The 11,307-nt window shown below is 42.4% G+C and overlaps 2 protein-coding genes across 2 annotated transcripts in view; both read left to right on the top strand.

Annotated features, from left to right (window-relative positions):
• TTC3 (tetratricopeptide repeat domain 3) overlaps positions 1-7,426 on the top strand; it is a 62,965-nt gene extending 55,539 nt beyond the window's left edge. Inside the window, 4 exon segments of the mRNA XM_023724418.1 lie at positions 2,056-2,156; positions 3,914-4,001; positions 4,428-4,517; positions 6,401-7,426. Coding sequence (XP_023580186.1) covers positions 2,056-2,156; positions 3,914-4,001; positions 4,428-4,517; positions 6,401-6,463 — 342 coding nt within the window. The 3' untranslated portion in view covers positions 6,464-7,426.
• A 59-nt stretch (positions 7,427-7,485) lies between these two features.
• LOC111819016 (E3 ubiquitin-protein ligase TTC3-like) lies at positions 7,486-11,271 on the top strand. Its single transcript, XM_023724426.1, has 4 exons — positions 7,486-7,544; positions 7,991-8,311; positions 9,906-10,023; positions 10,213-11,271. The coding sequence occupies exons 1-4, from the start codon at positions 7,486-7,488 to the stop codon at positions 10,366-10,368; spliced, it is 654 nt and encodes a 217-aa protein (XP_023580194.1). The 3' UTR covers positions 10,369-11,271.
• The last annotated feature ends 36 nt before the right edge of the window (positions 11,272-11,307 follow it).

The raw sequence follows: 11,307 nt of genomic DNA, 5'->3' as shown, positions 1-11,307 counted from the left end.
AGGAGCACCTACAGTCATGTATGTAGAAATATCCACCACCAAACCTGTATCTGCCAGTGGGTGTGCTCCCTTACACCCTCCCACACCTCTTGGCATATCTATCTCTCTATCCATTTGTAAATTATTGTTTGTTAACACTATTGAGAGGTTAGGATTTATGACACATATTTTGGGGGGACACAATCCATAATACCTTGTCTCTTTTAACTTTTCTTCCTTGGTGATCTCACAGCATCAGTCTCCCCATTTGTGCGTGCTTCTGTGCCTAATCTACTCTTTTATATCAATCAAGTGATTGATTAAAGACACACCCTGCAGTGATAAAGCCTCATTAACGTAACAAAAGAAAACCCTATTCCCAGATGTGGTTACAACCACATGTATGTTGTTGTTGATAGTTGCCCTGGAGTTGATTCTGACACATGGCGACTGACCCCATGTGCGCAGGTTCGGAAGCAGGTTGCCAGGCCTGTCTTCTAAGGCACCTCTGGGTGGGTTCAGACTGCCGGCCTTTTAGCTAGTAGTCGAGCGCTTAACCGTTTGCACTACCCAGGGACTGCTAACCACATGTGTGTGGGTTAGGATGTACAACACGTATTTTTAGGGGGCACAGTTCAGTTGTAACAGCACCCACACTCTGTGGGTCATACACCTGCATCTTACTTGAGCTTGTTTTGGCCACCAGTCGTGCCTGGAGGAAGGAGCCCTGGTGGCACAGTGGTTAAAGCGATCACCTGCAGCTCTGTGGGAGAAAGGTGTGGCAATCTCCTTCCGTAGAGATTTACGGCCTTGGAAACCCTGTAGGTTTTCAGTCTGCTGACTGGCAGTGGGTTTGGTCTGGTTTTTGTGCCTGGAGGGCCCTATCAAGGTGACGGCCACCTGGGTTAAAACCAGGCTCTTTTACATTTCCTGCAGTGACTCTCACAGTGGTGCTTCACTGGCTCGTGGGGAAGCCAGAGATCTAGTGTTTTTAATAAACGAACTCTAGAGATCACAATAGAGGGTCCTGGACAGAGCTGGAGAAAAATGTAGAACAAAATTCTAACTCACAAAAAAACACCAGACTTGCTGGCCTGACAAAGACTGGAGAAACCCTGAGAGTATGGCCCGCAGATACCCTTTTAGCTCAGTAATGAAGTCACTCCTGAGTTTCACCCTTCAGCCAAAGATAGACAGCCCCAAAAAACAAAACGAGACTAATGGGGCACAACAGTCCGGGGACAAGGACGAGAAGGCAGGAGGGGATAGGAAAGCTGGTGAACGGGGAGGCCAAGGTCAGGAAGGGGAGAGTGCTGACATGTCGTGAGGTTGGTAACCAATGTGACAAAACAGTATGTACTGATTGTTTAATGCGAAGCTAGTTTGTTCTGTAAACCTTCATCTAAAGTACAGTAATAAAAAATAAAAACAAAACAAAACAAAACACGTGCCCAGAGGCTTTCGAACCTGAGAATAAGTACTGTAGGGTTTTAAATAGGGAGCAACCTCAGGGTTATCATGTGGCCCCGGGCCCTCCAGCTGCCCTGGGCAGAACCATAGACACAGGCAGCTAGCCAAGCTCCGTGCTTGTCTGTAGCTGAAGCAGAGAGCCACAGGGAAGTTTCACATCTGAGAAGAATGATCAGTGAAGGACTTTTAGTGTCTTTTTGTTTTCCTGTTTTCAAATCCAGACGTTTTAATTAACGTTCACCTGGCTGAAATTACAACCTAATCAAGTCCAGGTAATTGTCATTTAGGGAGAAACCTGAAACTAGTTTAGAATATTGAGTTTTAACTTTAACAAAGGAGCCCTGGTGGCTTAATGACTAAGCGCTCGGCTGCTAACCAAAAGGTTGATGGTTCAAATCCACCGCGCGGTTCCTTAGGAAGAAGACCTGGCGATCTGCTCCCATAAAGATTGCCGCCTAGAAAACCCTTGGGGGCAGTTCTGCTCTGTCACATGGGCTAGTTATTAAGTCAGAACTGACTTGACAGTGCCCAACAACAGCAACCCTTAACATAGTTCTGGTTTTTTGCTTTTTAAAATATTTAACGTGTTCTCTGATCTGATGGCAGGTATCTGTGCTTACCTGCTGGAAGGACATCCACGTGTGGAAGTTAGAGGTCACGAAGACTCAAGGAGAAGCCTATGTTGAGTGCCTAAAGAGCAGACGCAGGTACTGTGGGGCCCACGTGTGTCATTTAGTAAATAGAAGTTGTTACTGATTTTAGGAAAGTTATTGTATATGAGACAGGACCATTTTATTTCTGATAAATAAACACAATTAATACATGTTCAATTGTAGAAAAAGCAGAACAAACAAAAATCATTACCCATAATTCTAAATGAAGAGATAGCTAATATTTTGGAATAAACTCATTAAGTATTTGAAAAAATAAAATCTATAGACATATGTATATTTTTCACTGAATAGCATATGAGGAACTTCCTTTCATATGGATCATTACATTTCTCCACCTTAGCTGGAAAGGTTGAGTAGAAATGCCAGCATGCAGATGTGCCATGATTTTTCCACCACTGCTGGAGGCGTAGTGTGGTTGTTTGCAAAGTTCTGTGAATATAAGCTGCCCTGCAGTGCGCCAGCGGTAGGGTTAAATCCCTGTACGCAGTACATATTCTTTGTGTACAATAGATTTCCGGATGAAGGTCACATTTTTAAGATTTTTTAAACATTTTGCCAAATTGTTTTCCATAATAGCTATTATGTGATGTTACTCACTATGAAGGATATTCATGTACGTTAATTTTTTTAATTCTATGTGATCTTTTCCTGTCTTGGTTTGGTTTTTAGAATAAGGTACCTGGGGACCCTGGAGAATCTTCTTCAGCCTAGCGTTTAGTACTTTTTTACATGGGATTTACTTTTTATCTGGCTGTTTTATCGTATTCCACACACAGGTTTTGGCTTTTTAATCTCAGGGTTTTTTTCATCTAAGTGTTTTTTGATTCAAATTTCAAACCCTTGGTGTTGAGTCCTAGATTGTAGGGGTGATGGAAAACCAGTTTGAGTGTATAGTCCTTCTTCATTTTCAAGATTTAAGTTTCACACGAGAAAATCTTTCTGATTAAAGCTAAACTCATATGCTAGTTCAGTTACAGAACTAGTACAGCTGTCAAATGCCTGTGCCAAGTGTTCCCTGTAGAATGTGTTTTGGGGCTCATCTGGGATACAGCTCTCGGGCCTCATTTCATCTTAATAGCATCAGCTGCCTCCCATGAGGCTTCACAGCACTTAAGGCTTCTTTCTGAGGATGCTCTGCTAACTCTTCCCTAGCCCACCAGAGGCTAGCGAAAGTGGAAAAGAGGTAAAAAGCCTATTCTGGCATCTCTTCAAGATGTATAATGAAAACTGATTCATCACAGATGGATAGTGTTATCGATCTTCCCAATTAGGAGTTATAAGCTCACCTGTTACTTTCAATAGACAAGATTAATCAGTTGCTGAGATCATAAATATATTAGTTTATAAGGCCGTGCTCTTTATTTTTGCAATGAAGTGGAGATTGGAGTTTTATTGGGATATTTTAAATGTTCCAGGCTACCGTTTATTTTATTTTATTCTTTGTTTTGTTTTTAATGTAAAAGCAGCCTTTAATGTTAAACATAAAGATGTCAAAGAACAGTCAGATTTTCAAATTTTGGGTGAGAAATTAAAATTCAGGAGAGTATTTGCTGTTTGCTCACCAGTTTTGGGTTTTTGGTCGTATCAATAATTAAAATTTCCTGAAATGGTGAATTTGAAAGACACAAAACTCTTTAAAACAAATTCTTTAAAAATTGTTTTTCTTTTGTGATGTTTTTAAAAGTATCTTTTTCATGTTTAAATGTTTGTTTTCATTTGTACCCACATGCTTTTAATTTTTAATTTCTGAAGTCGATATTAAGCAGTTTCATATTTTTGTGTTTTTTCAGTGATCATGAACCATATCTAGTGGACGCTGTCTTATATGAATGGGAGTCGTATTTTGCTTCAGTTGAAGAAGAACTTGAAACTATAGATGTAAGTTACAAAATATTTTATAATCTGTCAAAATATATATGATGGTTATAACTGTCAGGAGGCCACCAGTGTCATATTGAAAGACGTGTCTTTTTTGACCTGTTAATAGCAATATATGTTTTATGTTGAAATTATTTAAGAATTTTTCATATAAGTCATGATATTTTCTTGATTAGGTAACTATCTTGAACTCTGCCCTTGATTGATATGGCTAGAGAAGTTATGTTTGATAAGACTGTAGAACCTTTTGATTCACAAGGTCTTATTTTGAACTTATCTTAAAAGAAATAATTGTTTTAGTACCTTGCATCTCAGCTGTGTTCTCTGGACAGTTGGTGGGCATTTATAATGTATAAAGAGAGAAAAAGGATTAACTGACCATGAAAGTTTTCCCTTGGAATTTCATACTTTCCCTTCTACCTACAGTCTCAATTGGAAGACAAAGTTGATGAAGTTAAAAGTGGTACTTGGGTCAGTGAAATTACTAAAGTGCTTTCCCTTCCAGTCTTTGACAAGGTAAGTCTGTCATGCTTCTACTTTTTTTTTCTTCTTCTTCTTTTTTCTTTTTGAAGAAAAAAAAAATATATATATATAATGAACCATGATTTCTTTTAACCTGCCAAAGTAGTTATTATTGCTGTTGTTTTCTGGGAATGGGGATTTAATGGATTGATAATTACCTTCATGTTTTCATGATCTGTGCTACTGGTTAGCTTTTTAAGCTGCATGACATACTTACATAAGTGGGAGATGAGTCTCTCTGCATCTAGGTCTGAGGACAGGACAGTGGTGAACAAACCCCCTGGTATTTGTTTCTGTCACTTCCATACTCCTGTCTTCTTTCTTTTCTGGGTGCTGGGGTGTGTGTGTGTGTGTGTGTCTGTGTGTGTGTGTGTGTGTGTGTCTGTGTCTGTGTGTTCTTCCATTTGAACTAACATTCCATGAGGTTCCTGTGACTTAGGTAGGCCCTCTCTACTAATACCACGTCTGATATAGTCTTAGTCTGGATACACAGGGGGCATAAGACCAAAATTTAAAAATTAAGATCTGTTTCCTCATCAAATACAGAATAAAATCTGCTATGCCTGGGACATACAGGGCTTTGTTGGTCTGGCATATAATATTTTACTTCTAGTTTGAGGTATTTGATGAATATTTTGAATAATAATGATTGCAAAAACTTATCTTTTACCAGACTTACTGGCCTGACAGAGACTGGAGAAACCCCGAGAGTACGGCCCCCGGACACCTTTTTAGCTCAGTAATGAAGTCACTCCCGAGGTTCACCCTTCAGCCAAAGATTAGACGGGCCCATAGGACAAAGTGAAGACTAAAGGGGCACACCAGCCCGGGGACAATGACGAGAAGGCAGGAGGGGACAGGAAAGCTGGTAATAGGGAACCCAAGATCGAGAAGGGAGAGTGTTGACATGTCGTGGGGTTGGTAACCAATGTCACAAAACAATATATGTACTATTTAATGAAAAGCTAGTTTGTTCGTAAACCTTCATCTAAAGTACAATTTAAAAAAACAACTTATTTTTAAATATGTGCTACAGTACAGAAAAGCATTACTTGTATTTCGTGGCCTTTAAAATGTGACTAAATCTAGTGTTACTTTATTACATCCTCCAGTACATATTTCTTAGATTTTGACACAGAGTAGATGCTCAGTAAATAGTAAATCAAAATGTATTCAGTACAGAGGAAGTCAGACTGTAAGAATTTAAAGAAGGACTCTATTCAAGAGTTGATTAGAGATAGATTTCAGAATATTTGGGTGCAGCATTGAAATCTTCTAGTTCCTTAAGACAGAGCCAAGCCTGTTTGTCTGGCGCCTGCTTTGCACCTCCCTGTTCCTGCCAGACCTTGGCCTGGGCTACTCCTCAGCCTCAGACACCGTCCCCACTCTGCATTCTACCTTCCTTTGCAAGCCGATTGCTGTCTGCCCTCCCGCTGTGGCCTTGTGTTTTGTATGTTCCATCTCCTCTGCTTGGACACCAGGCCTCCTGCAGTCAGAAGCCTGATATCGAGCATCTTTTCCTCTCCCGTACCTTGCACGCTAAGCAACAAGTATAGGAATTTATCTGCAAAAAAATTTTAAGTGGAAAAATTTTAAGTACCTTAAACTGAGTAACAAATAGTGTTTTAATTAGAATTAAGTTAAAAATCACTTCTCATTTGCAGTTTTTTCCAAGTGCTTATAACAGATTTGGAAAGAAAAAACCTTAGAGCTGAGTAGAATATTTCCCTTTTAACTTGTAATTCTAGGATTTTAATATCCAAAATCCTGGAGAACTTTTAGTGTGCCAGTAGCTTGAGTAATAAGTGTGTCTGAAAACATTTACCTTGTGTTTCATTTCTCCCTCATTCATTCCGTGGGTATTCATTGGTGACCAGATGTGGCCTGTGCCCTCAAGGTGGGTATGGTCTGGGGAGAAGACAGACTTTAAACACAATTAAAAGCAGAGTGCAGGAGCGTGGACTGCCGCAGCAGCATTACCTGATCTAGCGCCCTGGGCCTCAGGGAGTCAGAGATCTGAAGCAGGAATGAACCGGGCCAAGGAGTAAGTGCGTGCGTGTTTGAGGAGGAGTGGGATGTTGTGATGTTTGGAGGGTCCAGTGTTCCAGATGTTTGGAGGCTGGGAAACGTGGTCCGTGGATCTAAGGAAGTTCAAGTGTGGCAGAGGGGCTCTAGTGAGCAAGGTGATAGAAATGTACCCAGGGGCTGGAACCAGGGAGCCTTTGCTATAAGCTTGGACTTTTCCTTAGGGCACCAGGAAGCTAGTATGGGTTTCAAGTAAGGTGTGAGCTCAGATTTGTATTTGATGAAGATCGCCTTGACTGCAGTGTGGAGAATCGATGGGCAGGGCAGGAGAGACTTCGGGCTGACCAGTTACTGCTCACAGCCATTGGCCATGTGCAGTAAGGGAGTGGCAGTGGGATGGAAGAGAACAGACGTGTGAATGTTTAGGAAGTGCCACTGAAAGAACTGTGCTGCTCGTGAGGTTGGGGCACAGGGTGTGTGCGCGTGAGGAGTTAGGGCCAAATCCCAGCTTTGTCCCAGCATGTCAGTGAGGTGGACACTAGAGACAGAACAGGTTGAGAGACCGAGGCTGACGCTGGTTTTGAACACATTGACTTTGAGTTGCCTTGGAGTCACTCAAGTGGATTTGCCCATTGGGAAGTCTGGATGCTCAGAGTTGTATCTTAGAAAATCATTCTAGACTGGGAATTTAAAGAGGTGGGCCTTGTCAGCAGTGAGGCCATGAGCAAATGTGGAATGGCCCAGGGGGGTGCAGAATGAGGTAGATATTCAGCCTCCGGCAGCAGCCCGGGAGCCATCAAGGCCTGAGGTGTGGACTGAGGGGCAAGGACTGCCCAGGAGAACTGAGAGGCCTCCAGAGCCGTGGGCGGGAAGCCAGCAAGGCGGAGTCGGGGAAGTGACGGGTAGTGTTGGGGGTCTGTTGGCTTAGTGGGGCGGGATGGTTGGTGACCTTGACAAGGGCAGTTTGGGGGATGTTGGGACAGCTGTTTTTGATGAGTGAGTCACAAAGTTTAACTGGGAAGGGGAGAAGTGTGATTGAGGGGGTAGGGTAGCTGGAGGAGAGCAAGTGGGTAGGTAATACGAAAGGCGGTATTTCACATTTTACGGAGAAAATAATTATAGAGAGAATTATTTAGAAATTAGAATCCTACCCTTGTCCTAACAAGTTATGTTATGATTAGTAATTTTTTTAAGCAAAAATGTTAATTTAGTGTAGTTAAGTTTACTGTGCATTTGAGCATACAGCTGGTACCAGTAAACCCACTGCCATCGAGTCAACTTCAACTCATGGCGACCCCGTGTGTCAGAGTAGAACTGTGCTCCGCAGGGTTCTCAATGGCTGACTTTTCAGATTGCCAGGCCTTTCTTCCAAGCTTTTATTATAGTGGTGCTTAATAGTCCGTCTTTGTCTGTTGGAATTTCTCCTCGTAATTCAAGGCAAGCCCTCTCTATAAACAGTGCACCTGTGTGGTGTGTCCCTCACAGTACCGACCTGAGTCTTCGCGCCCTGATGGACAGCAGACAGCAGTTCACCAGGATGCCAGTGCTTCCCCAGAAAAGGCTCCTGCCGAGGAGTCTGAAGTCGCCCGGCTGCTAGCCTGTGCCAAGAAGGCTGTCCAGGCAGCTCAGTCAAAGCAAAGCCCCGGGGCTGATCAGAAACCGCCTTGTCCTCAAGGACGTGGGACTCGTTCAAACCAGTCTCTGAAGAAGCCATTCAATAGTATCATTGAGCACCTGGCGGCAGTATTCCCATGCTACAGCAGGTATGGCTGGAAAATGCCTCTGACTCGGTTCTGTACCTACTGAACTAAGGTTTCCTGATCCCATAAAATCATGGCCAGTTAGGGGCTGAAATGGAAAGGACTGCATAATTGTTTTATTCAGACAGCTGCGGCATTTCCTTTCTTGTTTGTAAACATCGAGGTGAGCGTTTTCCAGTATGTTTTTAGTCTGCACGTCTAGATTTTAAAAACTGAACCATCATTAATGGACACACATCAGAACCCATGGCAGTTTGCTGAGATTTTGATGAGGTCGCCTAACACTCTCCAGCGCTGGTTGCTAGGGAGTCGGTAAATGACTGCTTAACAATAGTTTCTTGTCATTGTGGGGGGAAATCGCATATAGCAAGGGAACATCGACTTCCACCCTGTGCTGGACAGTACCTCTGGTTTGTTGAGGTGCAAGATTGGAGAGACTGAGCATTACTCGCCAGCATGTTAGGTGTGCGAGCATGTTAACAAGGGATCCCTGTGAGGTGGGAAGAGCTGCTTTTACAAGAGTTGTAAATAGGGTTTGGGGAGCCATAGGCCCTTCCATAGGTTTCGGCTGCCTTCTCTGGCCTCTGCTTTCCAAGTTGGTGTGAGGGGGACAGAAGCACTCCCAAGGTGAGGTAGAGGGGATGGCTCTCCTGGGTGGGTGCAGCTCAGCAGAGGCATTCACACCCAGGAGGGACCATCTGCACCCCCATGTTCTTTCTGACTCTGATACAATTAGTTAATTGTAGGCCTTGAGCTTGTACTTTTGAAACAAAATAGTCTTCAAAACATGAATTCATGTTTTATTCTTATAGGTGGAGCCCTGCCCATTTGAAAATGAGTATATTTTTGCCTGCACTTGGGTATATTTAGCCCTGCCTAAGTTTGAGAAAGCTTTTGTGTTCTCTCAATAGCAATTGTCATGCCATTTGTAAAAATACTCACATTGTAATTACCAGAAGTACGCTGAAAGTAATTGTTTATAGTCTTAACTAAATTTGTTAGAGTTTAAATAAGCAAATAGAAATGCATCCTGATTTTCTGCGAGTTAAGACATCTGGGATCTTAGTGGTACAAATAACAAGTACCTGTTGACTCACAGCACAAGCCCCAGTCCATGGCACTTGTGAAACATTCAGGTTTTGAAAACCACATTGTTAGATTTTTCAAGGGGGAGGTTGATAAAACAAGCTTCCTCAGGGGTAGAAAGAGTATCGTTCCATTAGGAGCCAGCGGGTCTGATGGACCAATGATTCTGTGCAAGGCTATGACATAGCAAGCAGTCTGTTTGAAGTCAGTTTTCTAATTTGGGTGGCTGTCTCAAATGGATCTAGCAGGTTTACTAGATCCATTTACCTTGAAATGTTGTTGGAGTAAATATCTAGAAATAAAATTGAAGTTTTTCTAACTACTTGCCAAGATGATGCTGCTTTAAAATGGTTCTTCATTAGTCCAATTACTATTGTTGTCGTGTAGTCTAATTTTGTTTGCGTGTGTTGGCTTTGTTTCTTTTAGCTGCTGGGTTAATATTGGCACGTAGTGTTTCTCAGCTGCAGAGAACTGGACTTCTCTTGTCATTTGTCACCATTTTCCCTTTCAGCTCCGAGCTTGCTGGGTTTGTTAAAAAAGTGCGAACCAAGAGCTCACTTTTAGGACTGAGTATTGATGAAACTGTCGGGAGAGTGATAGAACACATCCTCACTGAGCAGAAGAAGAAGGTCGGTGTGCCATCCAGATTCAGTAAAATGTTCCATCTTATCTTTATTTATTTGGAAAAGATGAGAATTGTTTTTTTAAAAAAAAAATGCTTAACCAAAATGTAGAGAGCAATTTCCTAAAGACCGGAGATGATCAGGCTTTTCAGTAACTGAGCTTTGTGCTGTCCCCATCCCCCGTTGTCTCGGTAGCCAAATCCAGGGACAGATCAGAGGACCTCTGAGCCCAGCTCTGCTGCTCCTGCCACCAAGTCCTCTGGGAGCCAACCCTCAGCACCTGCTGGAGCGTCACCCAAAACCCAGGGCCAAAAACAAGAAGATGGGAGTGCCGTCCCCGTGACTGTATAGTTGTTCTTGTCTTTGTGCTTTGTTATTTTAATGAAGAACAAGAAGGAAAAGAAGCTTTTAATCTGTGACTTAGCCCCTTCTTTTCATTTCTAGACCGAATTTATTTGATCTTAAAATTAGCAACCAGAGTTAGAGGTACTCGAGTGTGGAGCATGTCCAGTTAGAACAGGAGTCAGCAAAATGACAGGGTTTTGGTCTCTCTGTGTTCTTCGGCCCCACACAGAGAGGGGGCCACATACCCAGGCCCCAGAGCCACTCTGACCAGATGGTGGGGACTGGGTGTCTGCCACCCTGCCCTTGTTTCATTGCAGACACTCAGGTGCTTTAAAATTTTTATGCTGAGTGTGGTATTTTGAAGAGATGGGAAAATGATTTTTGAATCATTTTATTCTATGTAAATATGGGCTTTGGAATCACACAAACCTGGTCCCATCACTTCATATAACACTGTGAGCCTGGACATGTTTCTTAATTTCTCTGAGTCTCCAATTCCTTATCTGTATAAAAAAGAACGCCATCTGCTCACCCGGGTTGTTAGCTGGATTTAATGCTGCAGTAGGCTCAACCGGGCCCAAGCACTGTGCTCAGGAAAGGCGAGTTCTTCTTCCCTCCAGTGCCTGGGAGGGCAGTTTACATCCTCTCCCAGCTATTGATACTTAGGTGAATGATTAATTTTTTACTCCCTATTCCTCTCTTCCTCCATCTCCTGGTAACCACTAACCTTCTTTTGTCTCGATGGATTTACCTATTCTAGATACTTTATATTGATGAATGATTAATTTTTAGCGTTTAAGCTAGTACCATACTTTAAGTATGGTATGAAATAAATCGTCATTTGTAACATTTGATCTGGGAGTCTGTTAACTATGTAAAACAGTTTTTTCTCTGAGAAGATCAGAACTTTAGGAGTATACTTTTTATTTTTTTCATCTTAAGAAA

Source organism: Trichechus manatus, unplaced genomic scaffold, assembly GCF_000243295.1.
Source record: "Trichechus manatus latirostris isolate Lorelei unplaced genomic scaffold, TriManLat1.0 scaffold00245, whole genome shotgun sequence".
NCBI classification, from domain to species: domain Eukaryota; kingdom Metazoa; phylum Chordata; class Mammalia; order Sirenia; family Trichechidae; genus Trichechus; species Trichechus manatus.
Note: the sequence above shows the minus strand (reverse complement) of the source record. Positions and strands in the feature narration are given on the sequence as shown.

What these genes read in the sequence shown, in the direction of transcription:
- LOC111819016 (XM_023724426.1), top strand. Translation starts at nt 7,486, where the DNA reads ATGGTTGGTGACCTTGACAAGGGCAGTTTGGGGGATGTTGGGACAGCT. An exon ending in GGGACAGCTGTTTTTGATGA is followed by an intron (nt 7,545 to 7,990) that starts GTGAGTCACAAA and finishes ATTCAAGGCAAG; the next exon opens with CCCTCTCTATAAACAGTGCA. An exon ending in TCACTGAGCAGAAGAAGAAG is followed by an intron (nt 10,024 to 10,212) that starts GTCGGTGTGCCA and finishes TTGTCTCGGTAG; the next exon opens with CCAAATCCAGGGACAGATCA.